This window comes from Perognathus longimembris, unplaced genomic scaffold, assembly GCF_023159225.1.
Source record: "Perognathus longimembris pacificus isolate PPM17 unplaced genomic scaffold, ASM2315922v1 HiC_scaffold_5472, whole genome shotgun sequence".
Taxonomy (NCBI): domain Eukaryota; kingdom Metazoa; phylum Chordata; class Mammalia; order Rodentia; family Heteromyidae; genus Perognathus; species Perognathus longimembris.
In genome coordinates, this window is record NW_025960903.1 from 65,215 (window position 1) to 90,792 (window position 25,578).

The window sequence follows — 25,578 nt, forward strand, 5'->3', positions numbered from 1 at the left end:
CTCAGGGACAGGGCTCAGGCTGAGTTTTAGTCCCAAGACCAGCGCACGTGCACACACACACACACACACACACACACACACACACACACACACACACGCTAGCAATGGCAATTACTAATGTGCAGTGCTGGGACACTTGGAGCAGGATCGGCTAATAGAGATCAGGTCCCAACAGCTCAAGCTTCCACCTCCCGGGTCTACACTCAAGAAGTTTTCTGATGCAGGGCCAGAGATGCGCGTACAGTGTCACTCACCACAGCATTGTCTATGACCTACATGGCCACAGGGCCTTTCACGCCAGTCAAGTTTCTACCAGGGGAAGTTACACCAGGGGAAGGGAGGCAGCCTTGTGACCACTCACCCAAGTCAGATGTGTTTTCTCGTGTCCATCATCTGTCCACCCATCCAGAGGGTCTCGCTGTGCCAGCCAGCTGGGCGGGAGGGACCCCGAGAGGAAGACACTGCCGAGGTGGAGGCTCTGAGGATAAGGTGCTTGTGACCAGGGCCTGCCTGGGAGTAGGGGGCTAAGTTCAGGGCCCGGGTTACCAGCCCAGCCTGCAACAGAGATCCCACTGCAAGGGTCTTGGTGCCCAGTGTGTTTCTTGTTTCCTTGTGCACATTATTCCTTGTGCCGTGTCTAGATGGTTCAGTCTATCTGCAACACATCCTGGCCTCCGTGACCCAGGCAGAGGACAGGTCCTCATACCCATGCCCATACCTGTACCTCACACCCAGGAGCCAGACCTGAGCTGGGAAGCTCCTCCTCCCCCTCCTCCCCTCTCCCCCAGCCTCTTTGCTGCTCCCCACACACCTGGGTATCCTAGAGGACCTGGCACAGGCTCGTGGGGGTCCTGACACCTTCCCTCAGACCTGCTAGAATGCACGTCGGCCCCCAGCAGAACCCGCAGTGTAGGAGAAGGCAGAGGGTTAGGGAAAGGAAGGCTGGGGAGGGAGAATGGGAAGCTGGGCCAGGAATTCCTGCATAAGTTCTGGATCCTCTTGGCCAAGGCTGACCAGGGTGACCCCTTCTGGGCTGGACAATGGTCCTTCCCGCGGGAGCTCCCAGCAACAGAGGGCGTGGGGTGCGAGTCAGCAGTGAGGTCACAGAGCCCCATAGTACCCTCAGAAAGAGAACAAGAGGGAGGATGGATTTTGATCAGAAGACTGTGAAATTTCTGGCTAATTTTTACATCAATGACGGCAAACACTGGAAGCATGGCTCCTTGAGGCCGAGGCCCCCTCATCCCTCGGAGTAATTCCAGAGGGGGGCAGGCAGGGGGGCGGCGGTCTGGGCGCGGCTGCCAGAGGGCCGGGTGAGCCTTGGCTGCCGCCTCTTGCAGGCCCGAGGCTGAGGTGCTGTGGTGGGACGGGGAGCAGGAAGAGGGGTCTGCCATGTGGCTTCTGAAGACCAAGAGGGGCCGGAGGGCCCCAGCCCGGCCCCAGCCGCCCCCCGCGTGCCAGCCCGTCTGCACCAAGACCCTGCCCAAGCTCCAAGTGTGCCCCCCGGAGGAGTGCTGGCGCATCTGCCCCGGGACCCTGAAGGAGCTGCGTGAGCTGGGCTCCGGCCACCCTAGGGAGAGGCAGGGTGGGGAGCAGCCTGCCAGGGGGAGCCCAGGCCCCCAACTTGCCTCCCGGTGTCAGTGCTGGAGCAGCGGCCCCCGATCCTGACCGACCTGGATGTCCCCGGCCCCACCAAGTACGAGGTGCCCGATGCGTCTGTGCGCGAGTCCTCCCCACATCCTCGCTACACCTTCGGCCTCAAGTACCCCAGCCGAGGTGGGTGCCCCCTTCCTGGGCCCCGGGCCGGCCCCCTCCTGGGGGTGGGGGACTCCCCCTGACACCCTCCCCACTGGCCACAGAGGGCGGTGGCCGCAGGGCATGGCAGACCTCCTGGCTCCAGAGCGAAAGCCCTTTCACTCAGAAGGCCGACTTCAATAGAGAGCAAAAGGTAGGGGGCCTGCACATGCAGTCCTGTGGGGACCAGACGGGAGGGGGGCAAGGGAGGGGACCCCAGAGCCAGGGTCGGGGAGCAAAGGGTTAGCAGAGGGTAGGTAGGGGTTGGGGTGAGTGGGAGGGGCTGGGTGGTCAGATCTGAGGACGGGGGGGGGGGGGGGGGGGGGAGAACACCCAGGCCTGGTGTCTTGGGATGGGGCGTGCTGGCACTGGCGGGTAGAGTAATACAGCGCCCCTTCCCCTGCTTCCTCACAGTGGCCATCGCCTGCCCAGTACATGCCCATCAGCTGGCCCGCCTTCCCGGCCTTCAGCTTTGGAGTCTCTGCCTCCAAGGCCCCTCAGGGCCACTCCCATTCCGGGTGGACCCGGGCCAGGCGTTCCCGTGCCCATCCCCCACTCCAGGATCCTCCACAGCCCCCTGGGGAGAAGCGCCCCAGCCCCAACACCTACAACATCCTGCCTGGATTCGGCCTGCAGAGCCGGCGCTCTCCAGCCTTCTCCATGAGCCGCTCACTGGGAAGTACTTCCTGGATCCTCTCCTGTAAGGAGGCCTGGGGGAGGAGGGCAGGCGGGCCTGAGCCAGGTGGGAAGGGGCAGGGCTGGGGTTCTTGGGGGAGGAGGGCAGGCCTGGGGTTCCTGGGGGAGGAGGGCAGGCGGGCCTGAGCCAGGTGGGAAGGGGCAGGCCTGGGGTTTCTGGGGGAGGAGGGCAGGCCTGGGGTTCCTGGGGGAGGAGGGCAGGTCTGGGGGAGGAGGAGGGTAGGCCTGGGGTTCCTGGGGGAGGAGGGCAGGCGGGCCTGAGCCAGGTGGGAAGGGGCAGGCCTGGGGCCTGCTGGGCTGGGGCCCGTGCCTGGGGGTATCCTAGCCCTTTCTCTCTGCAGCCCGAACTCCTGGCCCTGGTACCTACTATGTGGAGGACTGCCACAACTCCCGCTTCCCCTCTGCTCCAGGAGTGGTCATCCAGGGTGTGCGCAGACCCAAGCGCCATGACACAGGTCCCTTCTGTACACTCTAGGCTCGCTGGCATGGATGAGAGTACAATGCTGGCTTCCCCGGAACTTCCTCTGGAAGTTCTTCCTCTGGAACTTGGCACCCGCTAGCCTGGCTTTCTGACCCTCCCAGCCTGTGGACCCTTTTATGGGTTGTGGACAAGGAGAAACAAGCTCAGAGCACCCATCTGCCCACCTTCCTGCCACACCGAGATGCAGTTGGTTCTTCTGAATTCTGTGGTGTGCCTGACTGCCCATCTCCCACCTGGTGCGCTGTCCTCAGGATGTGGCCTGCTGCGTATCTAAGTCCTAGACTTCCCTGCCCCATCCCTGCATGCTCTCTTCTCTAGCGTGGTTGGGTGGAAACCTAGAGCTGATCCTGAGCCTCCAGTTGTGGGACAGGAAGGGGAAGGGCCCTGTGGGATGCCCCTACTTAGACGTCAGACTCCCTAAACTGACATCTGAGGTAGGCGTCTCCTGACGGTCACTAGGAAGGCCCAGGGCCTTGATAATCCAGCTGGGTTTGGCCATTGTTGCCCTGAGAACCCTGGCCCAAGGCTGTGCAGGCCAAACCACAGCCAATGACGTTTCCAGGCCTCCACTCATTAGCTGGAACAGCAGATTATCTGTTGGTCCCTCTGGCCCCGGCCTGACCTCCTCCTCAGACTCATCTACAGCTAGTGATGTCAGTTGCTCCTGTTCCCCTGCAGCTTCTTCCTCCCACATCTAGGCAGGGAGCAGAGCTCAGCTTTGCAAAGGCTCTGCTCCAGCTGCTGCCCTGTGCCAGCACCACCCCTTTTGCAGAGTGGAAACTCCGGTCTGAAAATGAGTGCTTTCTGCCTGTGCCCTCTGACTTCACCAGCTGAAGGCTGGACGGCAGCCACCTGGGGATATTGCCGCTGCATCTTGTGCTACCCAGATCAGCCAGCAGGAGCAGCAGGAAGAGCCATGGCGGTAGCCCTGGCTTCAGGAGGGAAGTCTTCCTGGAGAAGGCAGTGACAGAGGAACTTTATTCTATTGATCTATTTCCTGCCAGTTCAAGGGCTTGAGCTCTGGGTCTGGGCACTGTCCCTGAGCTCTTCTTGAGGTGAGCACTCTACCGCTTTGAGCTATAGCACCACTTCCAGTTTTCTGGTGGTTAATTGGAGATAAAAGTCTCGTGGACTTTCCTGCCTAGGCTGGTGTCAAACCGTGATCCTCAGATCTCAGCCTCCTGAGTAGCTGGAATAACTGGCATGAGACACTCGTGCCCAGCTTCATTATGTTTTCCTATTATGCAAGTGGTATAGGGTATTCCTTAGAGAAAATAGTGGGACCAGAAGTGAGGTAGTCATATCTCAGCCTCATAGCCTTAACGGGGTCTCCAGGCCATCGGTGCTTGGGCTACAACGTTCAGACTTCAATACCAGGAGCCTGGTAGACTGGAGCTGGCAAAGACCACCTTGTCAGAAGGGAAGGACAGACACACATAAAGGATGGCTGGGGGTGGAAGAATGAGATGCAGAGTGGCTACAAGTCTTGAGGTGAGGCCCCATGAGCTGGTCCCGGGCTCAGGAAGCAAATGGGGTTGAGATACTTGAAGACCTGGGATGCTAGGAGGAGGTTGGCTGGGCACATGATACTGTCGGTGGTCTCTGACTGCAGCAGAACTGCTGTAGCGTGGTGTGGTGTGCTGTGACTCAGCACAGGAAGGGACCTAGGAGGACAGAGTCCGTGGCTGAGCTTCGAATCCCAATCCTCAGATCTCAGCCTGTTGAGTAGCTAGGATGGCAGGTGTACGCCACCAGCACCAGCTGACAGCAGACTTTTAAGGATGAGCAAGAGTTTGCTAGGCAACAAGAAGGGAATCCTCACAGCAGGAGGCTGAAATCTTAGGATCTCAAGTGAGCCCCGGCAGAGAATTCTGAGAGACTCTGATCTCCTTTCTAACCATCAAAAAGCTGGAGGTGGAGCTGTGGCCGAGTGCTAGGCCGCTAACCTTGAGCATACAAGCTCAGAGACAGAGCCCAGACCTGAGTTCAAGCCCCAGGACCGACATTAGACAGAAAAAAAAAAGAGAGAGGGGGATTTCTAACAGCAAAGCTCAGCAACAAAGGCCCATGGGAAAGACGGCGGGTGTTTGGTGTGGCAAAGCCTGGGGAGGGCACAGGGCTGGTGGAAGGGAGGGGAAGAACTGGAGGAGGAGGCACGGGGGGCTCGAGAGGGCTGCATTCGGGGCCCAGGAGTCCGCCCGCAGGAGCAGCGGGGGCGCCAGGGCCGGGGCGAGCTGCCCGCAGCGCCGGGAGGGGCCCTGTGGAACCTGGGGGGCCCCGCCGGTGTGCCCGCAGCGCGCCCGGGGCCCGGAGGCGTCCCCCGCTAGTCCCGGGTGCCGGCGAGGAAGCGAGGTCGGGAGAGGCGGGACCTGGGCTGCGAGTCTCCGCGGAGGAGCGGGCCTGACTGGCCGCCGCGTCTGCCTGCGATCCGCCCACTGGCGTCTCCCCCGGGCGTCCGCCGGCCCGTCTAACTCCGCCCGCCTTGCCTTCGGGGCGTGGAGCTCGGGGCCCAGGCGAGTTCTCCCGCTGGGGCCCAGGTAGGCGCGGCCTCGGGCGACGCCGGGCCTGCTGGGGCTGGGCCGGGCCCGCCCCGCCCCGCCCCGCCCCGCCCCGCCCCGCCCGTGCGTCCTCAGGCCCCGCCCCCTCCCCGAGCGTCCTCAGGCCCCGCCCCCTCCCGGACGTCCTCGGAACTTCCGCGCGTAGCTGGCGCTGTTTCCCGGGGGCAGCTTGGCGCGCAGACCGGAGTGGTGCGGAACGGAAGTGGGCGGGCCGGGCCCGTGAGGAGCTCGGGCCGCTCGGGAGCGCGACGTGGCAGAGCTGGAGGCCGCGGGGGAGCGGGGCTCGAGCGGCCCCCGAGGCCCGGGGGAGCGGAGTTCGGGGGCGCCTGCGGCGGCCGCGGGGGCGCCGGGGGAGCGTGGGGGCGATGGGACGCCCGGGAGGCCGGCGGCCGGGGCGTCGGCCATGTTCGCGGGGCTGCAGGACCTGGGCGTGGCCAACGGCGAGGACCTGAAAGAAACCCTGACCAACTGCACGGAGCCTCTGAAGGCCATCGAGCAGTTCCAGGTGGGCGGGCGCCCGCGCCCCGGCCTTTGCCCTCGGGCATCTGGGTGCCTGGCCGACTTGATTGCGGTGGCCCAGGCTTCTGCCTGCAAAACCCACTCGTGCTGACCCCCTGCCTCCTCAGACGGAGAATGGCGTCCTCCTACCCTCCCTGCAGTCGGCCCTGCCCTTCCTGGACCTGCACGGGACGCCGCGCCTCGAGTTCCACCAGTCGGTGTTTGATGAGCTCCGGGACAAACTCCTGGAGCGAGTGTCAGCCATCGCTTCGGAAGGGAAGGCCGATGAAAGGTAGGTTTCCCTCAGCAAGCCATCTTCGGGGGCGGGGAGGGGGGCAGCTATGCACCACTTATTTATTTTCGTTTTGACGGTACTGAAGTTGGAATTCAGGGCCTTGCACTTGCTAGGCTGATGCTCTACCACTCAGAACACCCCTCCAGCCCTGCCTTTGGCTGGTTATTTTGGACACGGAGTCTGGGGTTTTCTGTGTGAGCTGGCTATGTACCGATCTTCCAGATCTTGGTCTCCTTCGTGACTAGATTTACAGGCCTGAACCACTGGTGTCTGGCTACAGCCACCTATGAGCCTTGGAACTGTCTGGGCAGCATCTGTGGTCCCTTTGGCTGCACAGTTTTCCTTGTAGAGGGAGCTGGCAGTTGCTTGGTAGCTGTGTTTGCATGTATTCTGCATGCTGAGACCTGAATGTCTTCCCAGGTACAAGAAGCTGGAGGATCTTTTAGAGAAGAGCTTTTCTCTGGTCAAGATGCCATCCTTGCAGCCAGTGGTTATGTGTGTCATGAAACACCTGCCCAAGGTGAGTGAGCACTGTAGGGCCAGCCCTCGCCGGGAAGGCCATGATGCCTGTCAGATGCTGTATGGCAAGCATGCCCTTGGTTGGTAGAAATCAGACCATGCACTTGGTTTAGGCAGCTGCTTAGTGCTGGGAGGTTTGGTGAGCTTGCTCAAGTGTTACTCTGCGGTGCCCTCTGTACCACAGGCTTCCCCCAGGCAAACCATGTGGAAACTGAGTCTTGAGTTGGTATGGGGGGGCCCTTTCTGGGAAAGAGCTCTGGGTATTCAGCCTATCTTGCTTCTTCCTACTGGGGCTCAGGAAGCTGGTGGAGTGTACCTGTTGGGTGGGGCTGGGTTCTGGGTGGAGGCCTTCTCTGTGTGTAGCTAAGGCGGCTTGGCTTGCCTGGAGGGAGCCTTGGAAGCACGGGGACCACTTGCCAGAGAGTGTGGCATGTGTCCTGTAGGTGCCTGAGAAGAAGCTGAAGCTGGTGATGGCAGACAAGGAGCTCTACCGAGCATGTGCTGTGGAGGTGAAGCGGCAGATCTGGCAGGATAATCAGGCACTTTTTGGTGACGAGGTCTCCCCGCTGCTGAAGCAGTACATCTTGGAGAAGGAGAGTGCACTCTTCAGCACGGAGCTTTCTGTCCTGCACAACTTCTTCAGCCCCTCTCCCAAGACAAGGCGCCAGGGTGAGGTGAGGGAGGCCTGGCTCATGAAGGGCAAGGAGGGCCCCTGTAGTGAGTGGTAAGAGCAGTGACACCAGTCCACTCCCTGAGAGCAGATGTGTTGTTGAATCTGTTCCTAAAGTCTGGGTTCTTCCGTGTGACTGGAAAGAAGGCTGGTTGGTTAGGAGCACTGGAGGGCACAAGGACGTGGAAAAGCAGCTCCCTCCCAGTAGAACTCCTTGAAGTAGGCACTGCCCCCATCCACCTGGTTCAACTATGCCCATGAACACTCTGCTTGTGGCCGTTTGTCACTTTAGACTGCCTGAAGGCCCTGATTGTATGGGGGATTGTGTCCCCGCTCACATGATACTGGTGTTCTGGAGGGGGTGTGTGTCCCTGCGGGGGGCCTGTCACATGTCTCTTTGGACGGTGGTGGTCCTCTGGGTTCAGTTCCTTTTTTTTTCTTTTGGCCAATCCTGGGCTTGAACTCAGAGCCTGAGCACTGTCCCTGGCTTCTTTTTGCTCAAGGCTAGCACTCTGCCACTTGAGCCACAGCACCATTTCTGGCTTTTTCTATATATGTGGTGCTGGGGAATCGAACCCAGGGCTTCATGCATGCTAGGCGAGCACTCTACCACTAGGCCACATTTCCAGCCTTGTCTTTTCTTTTTGATGCCAGATACTGGTGGTGGGACAGGGATGGCTAACGGGTCTGGAGCTGAGGCCCAGTGGCTCCGTGTGGCCATGCAGGCCTTGACCTGGGCTTTAAGGTCCTGGGTGCCTGTGGCCGGTCCTGTAGGCCTGTTCACCTAACTTCTTTTTTTTTTTTTTGGCCAGTCCTGGGGCTTGGACTCAGGGCCTGAGCACTGTCCCTGGCTTCTTTTTGCTCAAGGTTAGCACTCTGCCACTTGAGCCACAGTGCCACTTCTGGCCAGTTTCTGTATATGTGGTGCTGGGGAATCGAACCCAGGGCCTCATGTATATGAGGCAGGCACTCTTGCCACTAGGCCATATCCCCAGCCCTTCACCTAACTTCTAACATGGCAGGTAAGTGCTTAAGGCCATAGCGGGTTACAGGCCAGGAGAACACGGGCCTGGATTCACCGGACTGCTATCATCTGTCAGGGTGCCAGACCCTCACCAAAAACAGTGGGGAAGACGGCAGTGTGAGCGATGGCTGTGTGGCTCTTGCTGTGGGGTTTGGGCTGGCCCCCGGGTTGAGTGCCGGTCTGTCTTATCAGGTGGTGCAGAAGCTGACACAGATGGTCGGGAAGAACGTGAAGTTGTACGACATGGTGCTGCAGTTCCTGCGCACGCTGTTCCTTCGAACCAGGAACGTGCACTACTGCACTCTGCGGGCTGAGCTGCTCATGTCCCTGCATGACCTCGACGTGGGCGATATCTGCTCTGTGGACCCTTGCCACAAGGTAGTGCTGCCCACCTGCCCCACACTTCCTCCTGGGTGTCGTGGTCCAGGAATGGCTGGGTTACTCACCCTGCCCAGTCTTGTGTAGCTGGCAGCGATGTGCTGGCTGTACGAGACCTCAGGGAACGGGAGTCCTCCAGGAGGCCGAGCGAGAGACAGGGCTGTCCTGCTGCCTCCTCTGCCAGTGCCGCAGCCCCTCTTTCACTCCCATAGGTACAGGCCCTGCAGCTGGCCTGGCCTAGCCTAGCTACCTCCTCTCCACCCGGAGCCATCACTGAGTAGCTCTGGGTGCCCTGGGAGTGTGCTTTTTGCCTTGCCCTCTCTCCCCGACATTGGCATGACTTCCTGGACTTTCTGGACTTCTGGACTTTCCATGGACTTTCTGGGAGCTGAGTCTTGCTTGGAGTGCCTCCTTGCTCAGCACTGCATTGTCACTCCACCCAGCACCCACGAGGGAGTCTGCTTTTTAGAGAAAACAAATGTGCCCTAGGAAGGCCTAATGGTGCTTTCTGTCTGCACTCTGCTCCCTGTGTGACTGTGGTGGGTACCAGGTTTATTTTCCTTTGACACATGTTACATCGGTTGGAAGACAGTGATAGCTTTGGCCCCTCCCACAGGAGCTTTGTGTTTTCAGCCCCCCTGGTGGAATGGCTCCCTGGTACTTGCATCTTTGCCCTCTCCAGCAGCCCTCCGGGGGCCCAGGCTGACCTGGGTAGGGCCTTGGCCTGTGTTTTTGTCTTTGTACTTGGCTCTGTGTTTCTCCTAGTCTCTTGGGCAGCAGCTGAGCTTGAGGGGCGGATAAGGACGGAGGCTACCTCAGAGACTTGCCTCTAGAGGGCCAGGTGGCCTGACTGCCTTCTCCTTGCAGTTCACCTGGTGCCTGGACGCCTGCATCCGAGAGCGGTTTGTGGACAGCAAGAGAGCGCGGGAGCTCCAGGGATTTTTGGATGGTGTGAAGAAGGGTCAGGAGCAGGTCTTGGGGTGAGGATGGAATAAATAGGAGGAGGTGCAGGTCTGGCTGCCCCTTGAGCAGGCTAGGCCCCATGTGGCTGACCAGGGACAGGATGGCCTGCCCATCCCATGTGGTGGAGGAGGGACGGGACAACCCAGCCACTCTGGCTAACCCTACTTCCTTCCAGGGACTTGTCCATGATCCTGTGTGACCCCTTTGCCATCAACACACTATCACTGAGCACTGTTCGGCACCTGCAGGAGTTGGTTAGCCAGGAGACACTGCCCAGGGTAAGTGCAGATGTGGCCAGTGGCTGTGCATACTTCCGACCAGTGAAATTGGGTTTTCCTGTTGGTGTTGTCAGTGGATACCCATGATCAGGGTCTTGGGGTCCATGGATACCTGTGATGGGGTCCTGGTGCACATGGATACCTGTGATGGGGTCCTGGGGTCCAAGGATACCTGTGATGGGGTCCTGGGGTCCATGGATACCTGTGATGGGGTCCTGGTGCACATGGATACCTGTGATGGGGTCCATGGATACCTGTGATGGGGTCCTGGGGTCCATGGATACCTGTGACTGGGGTCCTGGTGCACATGGATACCTGTGATGGGGTCCATGGATACCTGTGATGGGGTCCTGGGGTCCATGGATACCTGTGACTGGGGTCCTGGGGTCCATGGATACCTGTGATGGGGTCCTGGTGCACATGGATACCTGTGACTGGGGTCCGTGGAACCTGGGATGGGGTCCTGGGGTCCATGGATACCTGTGACTGGGGTCCTGGTGCACATGGATACCTGTGATGGGGTCCTGGGGTCCATGGATACCTGTGATCGGGGTCCTGGGGTCCATGGATACCTGTGACTGGGATCCTGGGGTCCATGGATACCTGTGATGGGGTCCATGGATACCTGTGATGGGGTCCTGGTGCACATGGATACCTGTGACTGGGGTCCGTGGAACCTGGGATGGGGTCCTGGGGTCCATGGATACCTGTGACTGGGGTCCTGGGGTCCATGGATACCTGTGATGGGGTCCTGGGGTCCATGGAACCTGTGATGGGGTCCTGGGGTCCATGGATACCTGTGACTGGGGTCCTGGTGCACATGGATACCTGTGACTGGGGTCTTGGGGTCCATGGATACCTGTGACTGGGGTCCTGCTGCACATGGATACCTGTGATGGGGTCCTGGGGTCCATGGATACCTGTGACTGGGATCCTGGGGTCCATGGATACCTGTGATGGGGTCCTGGTGCACATGGATACCTGTGACTGGGGTCTTGGGGTCCATGGATACCTGTGACTGGGGTCCTGGTGCACATGGATACCTGTGACTGGGGTCCTGGTGCACATGGATACCTGTGACTGGGGTCTTGGGGTCCATGGATACCTGTGACTGGGGTCCTGCTGCACATGGATACCTGTGATGGGGTCCTGGGGTCCATGGATACCTGTGACTGGGATCCTGGGGTCCATGGATACCTGTGATGGGGTCCTAGGGTCCGTGGATACCTGTGACTGGGGTCTTGGGGTCCATGGATACCTGTGATGGGGTCCTGGTGCACATGGATACCTGTGATGGGGTCCTGGGGTCCAAGGATACCTGTGATGGGGTCCTGGGGTCCATGGATACCTGTGATGGGGTCCTGGGGTCCATGGAACCTGTGATGGGGTCCTAGGGTCCATGGATACCTGTGACTGGGGTCCTGGTGCACATGGATACCTGTGACTGGGGTCTTGGGGTCCATGGATACCTGTGACTGGGGTCCTGGTGCACATGGATACCTGTGATGGGGTCCTGGTGCACATGGATACCTGTGATGGGGTCCTGGGGTCCATGGATACCTGTGACTGGATACCTGTGATGGGGTCCTGGGGTCCAAGGATACCTGTGATGGGGTCCTGGGGTCCATGGATACCTGTGATGGGGTCCTGGTGCACATGGATACCTGTGACTGGGGTCCATGGATACCTGTGATGGGGTCCTGGGGTCCATGGATACATGTGATCGGGGTCCTGGGGTCCACGGATACATGTGATCGGGGTCCTGGGGTCCATGGATACCTGTGACTGGGGTCCTGGGGTCCACGGATACATGTGATCGGGGTCCTGGGGTCCATGGATACCTGTGACTGGGGTCCTGGTGCACATGGATACCTGTGATGGGGTCCTGGGGTCCATGGAACCTGTGATGGGGTCCTGGGGTCCATGGAACCTGTGATGGGGTCCTGGGGTCCAAGGATACCTGTGACTGGGGTCCTGGTGCACATGGATACCTGTGATGGGGTCCTGGGGTCCATGGATACCTGTGATGGGGTCCTGGTGCACATGGATACCTGTGACTGGGGTCCATGGAACCTGTGATGGGGTCCTGGTGCACATGGATACCTGTGACTGGGGTCCGTGGAACCTGGGATGGGGTCCTGGGGTCCATGGAACCTGGGATGGGGTCCTGGGGTCCATGGATACCTGTGACTGGGGTCCTGGTGCACATGGATACCTGTGATGGGGTCCTGGGGTCCATGGATACCTGTGACTGGGATCCTGGGGTCCATGGATACCTGTGACTGGGGTCCTGGGGTCCAAGGATACCTGTGATGGGGTCCTGGGGTCCAAGGATACCTGTGATGGGGTCCTGGGGTCCATGGATACCTGTGACTGGGGTCCTGGTGCACATGGATACCTGTGATGGGGTCCTGGTGCACATGGATACCTGTGACTGGGGTCCTGGTGCACATGGATACCTGTGATGGGGTACTGGATTCCTGGCCACAGACAGCAGACACCAACTGCCTGTCACCAGGCCAGAGATGATACAACCCTAGTGAGCTTCACTGAGACGTCTCTTTTCCTGCAGGACAGCCCTGACCTCCTTCTGCTACTCAGACTGCTCGCGCTAGGACAAGGAGCATGGGACTTGATTGACAGCCAAGTCTTCAAGGAGCCCAAGATGGTATGGGGGCCAGTTCCTGCTTTGCTGTTTTTGTGGGGAATGACAACTTAGTCTCTCTGGTCCCAAAGTGCCTCCTGGAGTCTTCTTTCTGGCAGAACACCTATCAGGCATGTTTGGGCAGACTGGCCCTTGATACTGGTTACTCTATGGAGATGGGCCCAGAGGGACTGTGTGTGAACAGCTATGAACATGCCAGGTTGGGCCTTCAAGAACAGAACATTGGGCAGGGGTCTTGGGAGGTGAGGAGGATCTAGGGAACTAGCAAGAAGGAGAGTTGAACCTGAGGAAGGCATTGGGGGGGGCGTCCATGGTGTAAGTGGGGTGGTACCCACATGAGGCAGGGCATGTGGGTGTGGGCCTGCCAGGCTCAAGTCCCCACCTCCCTCTCAGGAAGCTGAGCTCATCACACAGTTCCTGCCCATGCTCATGTCCTTTGTGGTGGATGACTATACCTTCAATGTGGACCAGAAGCTGCCAACTGAGGAGAAAGCCCCCGTCACGTACCCCAACACACTTCCCGAAAGTTTCACCAAGTAGGACTTGGCAGCTGTTGGGATGGGGGTAGGGAGGAAGCAGGGTGCTGCTGGAAGCAGCTGACCCCAGGGCTCTGGTGGCCTTGAGCACAGGTTTCTGCAGGAGCAGCGGATGGCCTGTGAAGTAGGGCTGTACTACGTCCTCCACATCACCAAGCAGCGGAACAAGAATGCGCTCCTACGCCTGCTTCCCGGGCTCGGTGAGTTCTGACAGCAGAGTCACCTGCCACAGCGGATAGCATTTGGCATCACAGAAGGCTCCTGGATCCTAGGGCTACTGGCCACTGTGTCTGCTCTCACCTTCCCTTCCTTTGCTTGTTTTTCACTTCTCTGTCTTTGTGTACTCTTTATGAGTGGGCAGGTAGGAAGGGTTCAGTTCTGTACTTTTTTTTTTTTTTTTTTTGGCCAGTCCTGGGCCTTGGACTCAGGGCCTGAGCACTGTCCCTGGCTTCTTCCCGCTCAAGGCTAGCACTCTGCCACTTGAGCCACAGCGCCGCTTCTGGCCGTTTTCTGTATATGTGGTGCTGGGGAATCGAACCTAGGGCCTCGTGTATCCGAGGCAGGCACTCTTGCCACTAGGCTATATCCCCAGCCCTCAGGGTTCAGTTCTGAATCACCGAACTGTGTTGCTACAAAAGCTGCTTTCCCAAAAGAGGGGTGTAGGTGTATAAGCTCAGGACCCTGCCCCAGGCAGCGAGTGACAGACCCACAGACCACTGAGGAATCCGCCCCAGGCAGCGAGTGGCAGGCCCACAGACCACTGAGGAATCCGCCCCAGGCAGCGAGTGGCAGGCCCACAGACCACTGAGGAACCCGCCCCAGGCAGCGAGTGACAGACCCACAGACCACTGCGGAACCCGCCCCAGGCAGCGAGTGGCAGGCCCACAGACCACTGAGGAACCCACATCAGGCAGTTGACAGGTCCACAGACCACTGAGGAGCCCGCCCCAGGCAGCGAGTGGCAGGCCCACAGACCACTGAGGAACCCACGTCAGGCAGTGACAGGTCCACAGACCACTGAGGAGCCCGCCCCAGGCAGCGAGTGGCAGGCCCACAGACCACTGAGGAGCCCGCCCCAGGCAGCGAGTGGCAGGCCCACAGACCACTGAGGAGCCCGCCCCAGGCAGCGAGTGGCAGGCCCGCAGACCACTGAGGAGCCCACCCCAGGCAGCGAGTGACAGGCCCACAGACCACTGAGGAAACTGCCCCAGGCAGTGACAGGCCCACAGACCACTGAGGAACCCACGTCAGGCAGCAACAGGCCCATTTTCCCCTAGGATCATGAGGGAGCAGGTTTGTCATGGCAGAATGAAGAGGAAGGGGTTTCTAGAGTTGAATAAACCTAGGGACTGGGAATGTGAATTAGTAGAGCACTTGCCTAGGAATGTAAAGCTCTGAGCTGCCCACTAGCATCACAATAGACAAAACAGGTAGAGCTTCAGGTCCTGTTGGGAGGGTGACCTCTGCATCTCCTGTTTGTGGTGACAGGTGGCCTCTGGCATCCTGTGTCTGTGTGGTGACGGTCCCTGTTCATCTGCTGACTCAAGCCCCGTCAGGTTTTGAGGTCTCTGCAGCAGGGTGTGTTTGTCAGTCACTGGTGTCTCCCCTTTTCTTGGTGGAAGAAGATGTCTACTTTTGTGGATATGAAGTTGCTGCTGGGGTGAGCCTTGGTGGCTTAGATCAGGTGTTGCTGGGCTGATTCCTGCAGACCTGGGAGAATCTGTTTTGTGCCCTTTCCAGCCTCTGGACATCAGACATTCTGGGGTCTTCAAGTTACTGACCGTGGGGGCTAAGTGTTTTTTCTGAGAATTCCAGGAAGGGTTGTAAACAGCTCTGGTTTGCTGAGTCCTCTCTGAATGTCAGTACCGCCATGTCTGTGTCTCCTCTGGTGTGGGGTCAGAAACAGGCTGTGTGGCTTGTCCTTCCTCAGACAAGGCTTAAGGGATGTGCGGTGTCCCAAGAGCGCCCTGCTCTTGTGTCTGAGGTGTGGTGTTTGGGTCCTTTTCAGAAAGTTCTTGTGTGCAGGGCTGGGGTCTGATCACATGAGGTCCTAGGTTCTGTTCCCAGTACCTCCACCAGAAAACAAAAAAATGAGCATGTGTGTTGTAGAATTGTATGGAGTAGAATTTTGAGCAAGTTGAGAAGTTGAGCATAGTGTGGCGAAGGGGTTGCCAGCTCCCGGGACGGCTGTGTGTGTGTCAGCCCAGGCCTGGTGTGCTGTCTCGGAAGGTTCCGTGTGAGTCACTGTGGAAGAAACTGGCCAAAGCTGGGTGCCCGTGGCTCACGCCTGTAATTCTACTGAAGAGACTGAGATCTGAGCACCACGCTTTGAAACCAGCACAGGCAGCAAAGTCCGTGAGACTCCTGATTCCAATTAGCCAGCAAAAAGCTGAAATGGAGCTGTGGCTCAAGTGGTAAGAGTGCTAGCATTGTGGTAAAAATTTAGCTCAGGGACAGCGCCTAGGCCCTGCAGTCAAGCCCCAGGACCCGCACCAAAAAAAAAAAACCCAAAAGGGTGGAATTAGATGCATGGTTCAGTGGGAACGTGCCATCCATGAGTGGAAAAAGCCAAGTGAGAGTGCATGGCCCCAGGCCGTAGCACTGGCACAGAAGCTGAACAAGTGAACACGTTAGGACTGCTCCCCCTCCCCCCCCAAAAAAAAAGTAAAGTTAGCAAAGCCTGAAGTCACCTCTGCCCTCTGCGCTCGTCCGCTCTCGGGCCCAGACCGGCTCCGGAGGTCCATCCTTGTGTCTAACACATCAGTGTGTGATTTGCTCCCAGAAGGGCCTGTGCCTTTTGTGCCTGCCACTGGTTGTGAACACAGCTTTCATGCAGTTCCTTGCCTGTCTGGTTCAGTGTCAGAAAAGGAGTTTGGAGGTTTTCTTAGCTCTCTTCCCGGGAGCCGTCTGCTCCAGGGCTGGGAGAGCCCTCCCTGAGCTGCTCTGCTTTCCTGTGTTTCTCTGAACTCTTGGTCTGTAGGTTTTCTCTCTGCAGAGGCCAGTTCAGATCAGACCTCTACCCTGACCCCCAGGCCGACGGGCACAGCATTCGGCAGGGCCCTTCTTACCTTTCTGTCCCCATGCCCCAACTGTGGCCTGTTTCCCTGCTAGGGGCCACAGCCCTAGTCCCCACACCGGACTGGGGAAACTTCTCACCTGAGGATAATGCAGACCTTTCTGAGGTCCCCGAGGAGCAGCAGGGTGTGGAAGCGGTACCAAGCCGCACCACCCTGCTGTGTTTGCAGTGGAGACATTCGGTGACCTGGCCTTCAGCGACATCTTCCTCCACCTGCTCACGGGAAGCCTGGTGCTACTGGCCGATGAGTTTGCCCTGGAAGATTTCTGCAGCAGCCTCTTTGATGGCTTCTTCCTGACTGCCTCTCCCAGGTAGGCCGTGCAGCTGCTCATGGCCTCCTGGTTCTTGTGCATGGCAGCCTGGCAGGTGACTGGGGCCCTGAGCTGTGACGAGGGACTAGATGGGTCTAGTGGGTACGGGGCCTCCCCTCCGCCAACAGGGAGGTGTGAGCGGCCAGCTGTGCTCTGTCAGTGTGACAGCAGAAGGGTCTTGGGAAGGGTGGCGGGACAGGGCCTTAGAGCCCCTCCCCCCCCCCCACGCCGGCTGGCCTTTCAGGAAGGAGAATGTGCATCGGCATGTGCTGCGTCTCCTCCTCCACCTGCACCCCAGGGTGGCCCCAGCCAAGATGGAGGCCTTGCAGAAGGCCCTGGAGCCCACAGGCCAGGTAGGTCCTCGCTGCCCCCCGAACATGCAGCTCTCTGCAGATGTGGAGTTGACGCTTGCCTCGCGTCTGGCCTTGCCCCTGTGGGAGTGCCCTCTGCCTGGGCACTCAGGGGCCACTCGTTCCTGGTTTGCCCACAGAGTGGGGAGGCTGTGAAGGAGCTCTACTCCCAGCTCGGCGAGAAGCTGGAGCAGCTGGACCATCAGAAGCCCAGCCCTGCCCAGGCCACCGAGACGCCGGCCCTGGAGCTGCCCCTCCCGAGCGTGCCCGCCACGGCCGCCCTCTGAGCGGGCCCCTTCTGGGGGGAGGCCCCGGTGTGTGAGCCGGGGCGGGGGTGGGCAGAGCGCTCCTTCGTCTGCTTGGCCTGCTGGAGTCGGTCCTTGGCGGACCCCATGGGTGGGGGGCGAGACCCCAGCCGTGCGCTCTTAGTGGAAAGCTCGCACTGCAGGTTTTCAGGGCACTGGCAGAGATGGGCGATGAGTGAAGTTAGGAAGAAGCTAAGGGGTTGGGCAGGGGCCAAGTAACCTGACGTGCGGCAAGGGTTGGGGGCAGGAGGTGTGCGGGGCCAGGAGGCCAGTCTGCAGGAGAGGAGGCCTCGGGTGTTTCCAGCGCAGCCCCTCCCCGCAGCACCTGCCTCACCTGCCTGCTCGGCTTGTGAACCTTGTCGGGGACAGCAGGGGCACCCAGAGGTTTGTTTCGTCTCATGTAAATAAAAGACCTTTTGATACATCTGTGGCGAGTTGTGTGCTTGTGTGTGTGCTTGTTCTAAGGCTGGGCCGCTCTGGGTAGACGCAGTGCAGGCCTGGAGTGAGTGCTGCTGCTGTTTCTTTATTGTCAAGGTGTGATACAGAGGGCTTACAGATTCATAGGCAAGGCGGTGAGCATTTTTTTTTTTCTTGGCCAGTCCTGGGCTTGGACTCAGGGCCTGAGCACCGTCCCTGGCTTCTTCCCGCTCAAGGCTAGCACTCTGCCACCTGAGCCACAGCGCCCCTTCTGGCCATTTTCCATATATGTGGTGCTGGGGAATCGAACCGAGAGCTTCATGTGTAGGAGGCAAGCACTCTTGCCACTAGGCCATATTCCCAGCACATTTCTTGTTCTCCTTGTTACCTCCTCCCTCATTTCCCCCTCTCCCTCCCCCTGTGCTGCTGCTTCCGTGAGCCACAGCTTTGGACTGCCTGGCCTCACCCAGCCACCCCACTAGGTCACTGGGTGATGTAGTCTGCTGTCCAGGATGGGAAGGAAGCTCCTCCGGGCCTCATAGGGTGCTTGGTGCCCCTCAGACAGACCAAGGCGCAGCCTTTCCTTCAGCAGGCCCCAGGAGGGGCTGGGGACCCGTGCAGGGCCAGGCCTTAGTTATTTGGAGCAAAGGAGACTCCACAGCCAGGCAGTGGTCCAGCCATCCCAAGCAGTTTAGGGAGAGGCCACTTGGCTTAGGCCAGGGCTGAGCAGGGCATCCCTGAGAATCTGCTGTTGGGGACAGGTGGGTTTGAGTGGTCTCTGTGTGTGTGGCTTGTGTCCTCACCGTGCCTGGTAGCCATCAGCAGCAGGGCAGGTTCGGGGAACTTCCTGCCTGCAGGTGGCTATGCAGGCTCTCAGGCCTTCAAGCCTGTCTTCCGAGAAATCTTAGCCCAAGTGTTTTGCTTTTTTTTTTTTTTTTTGCCATCCTGGAGCTTGAACCCGACCTGAGCACTGTCCCTGGCCTCTTTGCTCAAGGCTAGCACTCTACCACTTGAGCCATGGCGCCATTTCTGGCTTTTTCTATATATGTGGTGCTGAGGAATCGAACTCAGGACTTCATGCATGCTAGGCAAGCCACATTCCCAGCCCCACTGGCCCAAGTTCTTTCTAAACTTGCTCCTCCTTTCCCTACAAGTGGGTGTTGTCCCCAGCTCTAGAACTGTTGCTCTACCTTATGCAGCTAGGAGCCCCCGTTTCCCTGCATGGGGGCGTGGGGGCGTGGGGGAGTGGGGGCGTGGGGGAGTGGGGGCGTGGGGGAGTGGGGGCATGGGGGAGTGGCAGTCCTAGGGGACGCCAGGGCTCCTGGAGGAGGAGCCCAACTGCAAGGAACAGGGAGGCGGCCCAGCCTCACCGGCTGGACAGCTGGACGGCTGAGGGGTGGGTGGACATCTGGAGAGAGGAACTGGGCTGTGGCTGACCAGCCAGGCCTCCTCCACTGAGCTGCTCTCTGTCCAGCTCAAGTCCCGCCCCGCCTCACCTCTGACTCACTTCCTCTGCATCAAAGCGGAAACCTCCCAGAGCTTCCTCTGCTCCGTGTTTTCCCCTGGACCTTCAGGTGTGGCTGCTGTCTTCAGGCCTCAGTGGGCTCAGAGGCCGCTGACCCACCCGTCTCCCACCCGGGGAGAATAGCTTTTCCTGCGTCCTGAGTCACAGGCCAGCTGGCCTGGGCACGGGTGGCAGAGCTGGGGGAGCTTGACGCGCCTGCAGGTAGGGGGTGGGCTTGGGGCCCGGGGGTTTGAGGCCAGCCTCCACCCTGTCCGGCCTGGGGCTCCCCGCTGCTGCTGCTGGGTAGTTCACTGTGCGGAGGGGCTCGCTCCCCGAGGCGGGCCCGGAGGGCTGGGAGGCCCTGGGGCAGGTCTGGAGTCTGTTCTCAGAAGCACACATTTTCCTGCGGACTTCCACCTCCAGCGGTCCCCGAGCGGGTGGAGTCTCAACTCCTGGGGGTGCGGAGGCCTCCCCTGATGTTCCCAAACCCAGGCGCGGGTGAGGTCAGGGTGCGGTGTCCGGCCGGACCCTTGGCCAGGCCAGCGGGCCCGGGGCTCTGCCGCCTCGGCCAGGAAGCCAGTGGCCGCCAGATAAACAGCTCGCCCCTTCCCCCAGCCGCTTCCTCCGGGCCCGGCCGGCCGGGAGATTTGCATGGGGGCTGAGCGCGGCGGCGGCGGCTTCCTGGTCGGCGGGGCCGGCGGGGCGGGGCCGGGCCGGGCGGTGGGGGAGGCGGGCCGGGCCGGGCCGGGCCGGGCGGTGGGGGAGGCGGGCCGGGCCGGGCGGTGGGGGAGGCGGGCCGGGCCGGGCGGTGGGGGAGGCGGGTCGGGCCGGGCGGTGGGGGAGGCGGGCCGGGCCGGGCGGTGGGGGAGGCGGGCCGGGCCGGGCCGGGCCGGGCGGTGGGGGAGGCGGGCCGGGCCGGGCGGTGGGGGAGGCGGGCCGGGCCGGGCCGGGCCGGGCGGTGGGGGAGGCGGGCCGGGCCGGGCGGTGGGGGAGGCGGGCCGGGCCGGGCGGTGGGGGAGGCGGGCCGGGCCGGGCCGGGCCGGGCGGTGGGGGAGGCGGGCCGGGCCGGGCGGTGGGGGAGGCGGGCCGGGCCGGGCGGTGGGGGAGGCGGGTCGGGCCGGGCGGTGGGGGAGGCGGGCCGGGCCGGGCGGTGGGGGAGGCGGGCCGGGCCGGGCGGTGGGGGAGGCGGGCCGGGCCGGGCGGTGGGGGAGGCGGGTCGGGCCGGGCGGTGGGGGAGGCGGGGTCGGGCCGGGCGGTGGGGGAGGCGGGCCGGGCCGGGCCGGGCCGGGCGGTGGGGGAGGCGGGCCGGGCCGGGCGGTGGGGGAGGCGGGCCGGGCCGGGCCGGGCCGGGCCGGGCCGGGCCGGGCGGCTCGCTCCCACGCTCGCTCGCTCCCTCGGGGAGCGGTCCTGTAAGCTTGGGGCGCCGGCCCTCGCGGGCGGGCCGCAGCGGGGATCTGGAGATTCTTCTTCTCTTGCTGTCGTAGGGCGGGACCTGCGAGCCGAGCGCTCCGGCGCCATGGACCGCGGCCAGCCGGCCCCAGAGCCCGCGGCGCCCCGCGCCCGGGGCCCCGGCGTGATGGCGCCCGTGCGCGCCGTGCTCCGCCTGCGCCGCCGCGTGTGCCTCCTGCGCCAGCGGCGCCTGCGGGGGCCCGGGGCGTCCGGGCCCGGCTGCGGCCCCGCGGCCCCGCGCACCGAGCCCCGGTTCTTCACTTTCGACGGCCCGGGGGAGCCGCCGCCCTCGCGGGCCCCGCGCCGCCGGCGCCGGCGCAGCCGCCTGGTGCTCTACCCCGAGGCCTCCCGCCCGGCCCGGCCGCGCGCCGAGCGCCGGAGCCGCGCCCAGCGCTGCCTGTGGCTGCTGGTGGCCATCGTGGGCTTCCAGGTGCTCAACGCCATCGAGAACCTGGACGACAACGCGCTGCGCTACGACCTGGACGGGCTGGAGAAGGCGCTGCGGGGCGCCGTGTTCGGCCAGCCGGCCGCCGTGGGCCGCCTCGTGGCGCTGCTGCGGGACTACCTGGCCACGCACGCGCACGGCCGCCCGCTCCTGCTGGCGCTGCTCGGGCCCCGCGGCGTGGGCAAGAGCCTGGCGGGCCGCCTGCTGGCGCGCCACTTCCGCGCCGTGCCCGGCGGGGCGCCCGTGCTCGTGTACCACGCGCGCCACCACTGCCCCGAGCCGCGCGCCGCGCCGCGCTGCCGCCGGGACCTGGCGCGCCGCGTGGCCGACGTGGTGGCGCGGGCCGAGGCCGCGGAGCGGACGCCGCTGCTGGTGCTGGACGACGCCGAGCGGCTGCCGCCCGCGCTGCTGGACGAGCTGCACGGCCTCGTGCAGCCGCAGCGCCCGCACCGCTTCCGCAACGCCATCTACGTGCTGCTCAGCGGCGCGGGCGCGGCCGAGGTCACGCGCTTCGCGCTGCACCAGGCCTCCCGCGCGCCGCGCAACGCCTCCCGCGCGCCGCCGCCCGGCCCCGGCCCCGGCCCCGGCCCCGGCCCCGGCCCCGCCGCGCCGGCCGAGGCGGAGCTGCGCGCCCGGCTCCGCGCGCGCCTGGCCCGCGAGCACCCGCTGTGGCACGCGGCGGCCATCGTGCCCTTCCTGCTGCTCGACCGGCAGGATGTGGTCAGCTGCTTCCAGGAGGAGATGGCCGGCGAGGGCTTCTTCCCGGACCGGGCCCGCGCCGAGCGCCTCGCCGCGCAGCTCAGCTACTACCGCGTGGCCGGCCGCGAGTTCGCGGTCACGGGCTGCGAGCCCGTGGTGGCCGCCGTGAACCTGCTGTAGCCCGGGCCCGGGTCGGGGGTCGGCGCTCGTCCTCGGGGCCCCCCGGGCCAGGGAGCCCGGGAGCGGCCCGGCGGCCCGGCGGCCCGGCGCGGGGCTCTCCCCTCCCCCGCGCGCCGCCCGCGTCTCCCCGCGCTGGCTCCGCCGGTGCCCGGTGCGCAGGCTGCGCCCAGGGCGCGGGTGCCGCCCCCGGCAGGTCTCCGCGCGTGACGGGTTCCCCCTCAGCCCCGTGCGACCTCGGGCCCGCTGGGGAACCCCGGAGCCCCCAGGAAAGCGGGGGGGGGGGACACTCAGGTGACCGGGGCGGGGCGGGCCCAAGCGGACCCCTCGCCTCTGAAGCCCCTGCGGGGCCCTGAGCTGGGGAGCCGCCCTGCGGCACCGCCCTGGAGCCGGCTCTCCCAGGCCGGGAGCCTCGCCCCGGCTCCCCGTGTCCCGAGCGGGGAGCCCCTGCTCCGCGGCAGGGTCGCCGTCGGGCCCCCGCCGTGACCGGCGGCCCGTGTCCTCCCCAGCTCCTCCGCGGGCGGGCCGGGCCCCGCGCCCGCTCTTCCCTGGACGGCGGGGCGGCCGCGGGCTCCCGGCGCCTTGGCCTCGGGCCGCCTCAGTGCTGCCGTCTGGCGGCGCCCGGCTCCGCACCCGCCCGGGCCGGCCGGGGCGCGCGGGGTAGCCGGTGGCGCCGGGACGACCGCGGTGTCGGCCCCACACCGGAGGCGGGGTCTGGGGCCGAGATGGAAGGCTCTCTGGGAGAGGACCGGTACCCAGGACGCCCCCCGAGTGAGCAGCCGACCCCCCTCCGGAGGCGCTGGCTTCCGCAGCAGGTCCGGGGCCTCCCGAGGCCCACGCGCCATTGTGGGGCCTGCTACTCGTCGGTGAGCTGAGGCTCGAGAGGTGCCCCTCGTGTCGGGAGGAGGAGCTGCTGAACCCAGCACCGCAGGGGAGGGAGTCGGGGCCTGCCCAGGTCGACCCCAGGCTCCCTCCTGCTCCCAGGCCTACTGAAGCCCAGAGGGGGGTGGGTTGCAGGGAGGTGCGGAGCCCCGGGGGCCCCTGGGCAGTGCAGGGTGAGGAGCTGGGGCGGGCGCAGGGCCTAGGCCCCGTACTGGGTGTCTGCCTCCTGAGCCCCAGTGTGGCGGTCCCTCTGGGGGAGGGATGTGTGTTGGCAAGCCTGAAGGTGGGGGTGGGGGTGGCCCCAGGCCTCTTACCCTAGCAGAGAGGACCCACCTTGAAGTGTCACCTGTCCAGCCAGACAGGACCTGGTTCTTCCCCTCACCAGGGCCACCTACCAGGCATCTACTTGGATCCAGAAACCCAAACCAGTATGGAAAGAATTCTATTTATTCCTACACGAACACAGGGAGGGCAGTTCCTGTAAGAGGTGTGTGCACTCAGCCCTGTGGACAGGTTGCTTCATGCTTGTGAATAAACCACCTCCAATCAGACAATGTACTGTCTTGTTTTGAGTTTTCCTCTGCTTGACCTAGTAGTGGTGGAGAAAGGGACGCTGAATCTTTCCCTCCAGTGGTGGATTCATCAGTTTCCCTCCAAGCCTCCATTTTAATAATCCATATGAACTAGTTATTTTATTCTTCAGTAGTATAGAAATGCTGAGCAGGGAAATGGTACAGAAATGCAAGCTGATGGAGGGCCAAAGGCTACATGAGTTTCACAGCTCAGCTGGGCGCTAGTGGCTCTTGCCTGTAACCCTAGCTGTTCAGGTGATGGAGATCAGGAAGGGCTCCGTTCAAGGCCTTGGAGACCCCATCTTAACCAGTAACAAATGTGGGATTGCACACCTGGCATCCCAGATACACAGGAAATATAAATGGGAAGATCATGGTCTAGGCCAGCCAGAGTATAAACTGAAGATCCTATTCCAAAAGTAACCAAGGCAGAAAAGGGCCAGAGGTATGGCTCAAGTGGTAGAACACCTGCTTAACGATCATGAGGATTCGAAATCCAAGATTCCAGTGTGGCTAATAAACCTATCATCTATCTATCTATCATCTATATATTTTTTTCCTTTTTCCTTCCTTCCCTCTTTCTAGCAGGAAGAGCGTATCTCAAAAAGTAACCCATGAGTTGCTGGGCATACCTGCAGTTCCAGCTACTCAGAAGATCGAGATCAGGAGGGCTGCAGTTTTAAAGTCAGCCCAGACAGAAAGAACTGCCAGACTCCATCTTCAAAATAACTATCAAAAACCTAGGTTGGGCTGCCTCCTAACCTCCGCTGTGTCGGTGGGTAGGACAAGGCACGGGCCGCGGCCCCGCTTGAATAAAGTCTTGCCTTGCTATTGCATTTCGGAATGTCTGAGTCTCGGTGGTCTACTTGGTGGTAGTTTCGTGACTTGGCATAACATTTGGGGTTTCGTCCGGGATAGCCCCAGAGACCCCCGAGACCCCAGACTCTGAAGTTTCCTTGTAGGTTCTTTGTAACAATTTCCAGCAAGCCCACAGAGGACAGGTGATTCCTAAAAGATGGTGAAGATCTAATACTGGCCCTTAACAAGTTCCAGGTAACCCAGAAGGTGTGACATTCTACTGGAACCACTGGGAGCCACTGCTGCCTGACACCACCATGGCCCCTGCCCATTGCATTTGAGTGAGGATCAAGGACAGTCTAACAGTCATCTGGAAGAATCTACATCTTCAGATGAGACTTTTATCACACGCAGCTGATTTCTGCTGGAAAGTGTTTTGGATCTGCTAAAACTTATTGTAAGAAATTTTCAAGCAGACTGGCTTGCTCCTAAATTCAAAGCATGTATGACAGGCTGGAGAGCCACTTCCAGGCAATGCCTGGGGTGGAGGTATGTCCAAGAGTATTAAAATGTGTCCAGATGGATTAGGGTGTGACCTCAGAGAAGAGAGGGAGGTAACTGCCATCAGGTGTGCCGGGTACCAAGGTAACTGGACAGAGATTTAAGCTGCTGGGGGCATCTTCATGGAGCCCTCCTAGGGGTGGATCTTGCAGATGCCACTGGCCAACCGTAGGCACTTGGAGGAACTGGAAACTGGAGAAATCTACTCTAGAATAGTTGGCTCATGATATAGAATATAGATATAGAATAGTTGGCTTATGATAGTTGGCTCTGGTCTGGCTTCTTAGGAGCAGCAGTCCCATTGGACTGACCGTTGCCCCATTTTTGTTTTCCCCAACAGCCTGTGCGTGGAGTCACAGTAAATTGCCTTGATGTAGTTGAGATAAACCGGAAAATGTAGACAGTTTAAAACTCTAGCAGCAAAGAAGCCCCAGGAAATGTAAAGAGGAAGGTTAGTATAGAAAGCCTTGGAGAAAGGGATAGAGAAAGGGTTTCCTCTGGATAAGAAAGGGATTTAAAAAGTAAATTGTCACAGAACGTTCCAGTAGGTCACTGATGGTGTGAGGAAGTAGAAGATGGTGTGAGTGGGGATATGTTCAATTTTATAAGACACAGATTATAAAACTGTATAAGGAAAGACTTTAGAGAGAGAAAAATGTTTCCTTTAGATTAAAAGG

General features: G+C 61.4%; 3 protein-coding genes across 4 annotated transcripts; all 3 read left to right on the top strand.

The window, feature by feature from the left end:
* The first annotated feature begins 1,145 nt into the window (after window positions 1-1,145).
* On the top strand, window positions 1,146-2,965 carry LOC125345289 (protein STPG3-like). The gene is made up of 6 exons (XM_048337510.1): window positions 1,146-1,252; window positions 1,341-1,549; window positions 1,642-1,776; window positions 1,860-1,948; window positions 2,209-2,494; window positions 2,832-2,965. Exons 1-6 carry the CDS (start codon window positions 1,146-1,148, stop codon window positions 2,963-2,965), a joined length of 960 nt encoding a protein of 319 aa, XP_048193467.1.
* A 2,784-nt stretch (window positions 2,966-5,749) lies between these two features.
* Window positions 5,750-17,815, top strand: LOC125345296 (negative elongation factor B). The gene is made up of 13 exons (XM_048337515.1): window positions 5,750-6,034; window positions 6,156-6,319; window positions 6,743-6,842; window positions 7,285-7,515; window positions 8,728-8,913; window positions 9,781-9,893; window positions 10,052-10,154; window positions 12,727-12,822; window positions 13,213-13,355; window positions 13,449-13,555; window positions 16,601-16,742; window positions 16,987-17,095; window positions 17,233-17,815. The coding sequence occupies exons 1-13, from the start codon at window positions 5,933-5,935 to the stop codon at window positions 17,377-17,379; spliced, it is 1,743 nt and encodes a 580-aa protein (XP_048193472.1). The 5' UTR covers window positions 5,750-5,932; the 3' UTR covers window positions 17,380-17,815.
* A 1,029-nt stretch (window positions 17,816-18,844) lies between these two features.
* Window positions 18,845-22,157, top strand: LOC125345297 (torsin-4A-like). Of its 2 annotated transcripts, none has more exons than XM_048337516.1 (3): window positions 18,845-19,025; window positions 19,093-19,540; window positions 20,803-22,157. In XM_048337516.1, exon 3 carries the CDS (start codon window positions 20,835-20,837, stop codon window positions 22,089-22,091), a length of 1,257 nt encoding a protein of 418 aa, XP_048193473.1. In that variant the 5' UTR covers window positions 18,845-19,025; window positions 19,093-19,540; window positions 20,803-20,834; the 3' UTR covers window positions 22,092-22,157. The 2 variants fall into 2 exon arrangements, with proteins under 2 accessions (XP_048193473.1, XP_048193474.1); XM_048337517.1 differs by having other exon boundaries at window positions 19,093-19,388.
* Window positions 22,158-25,578: the final 3,421 nt, after the last annotated feature.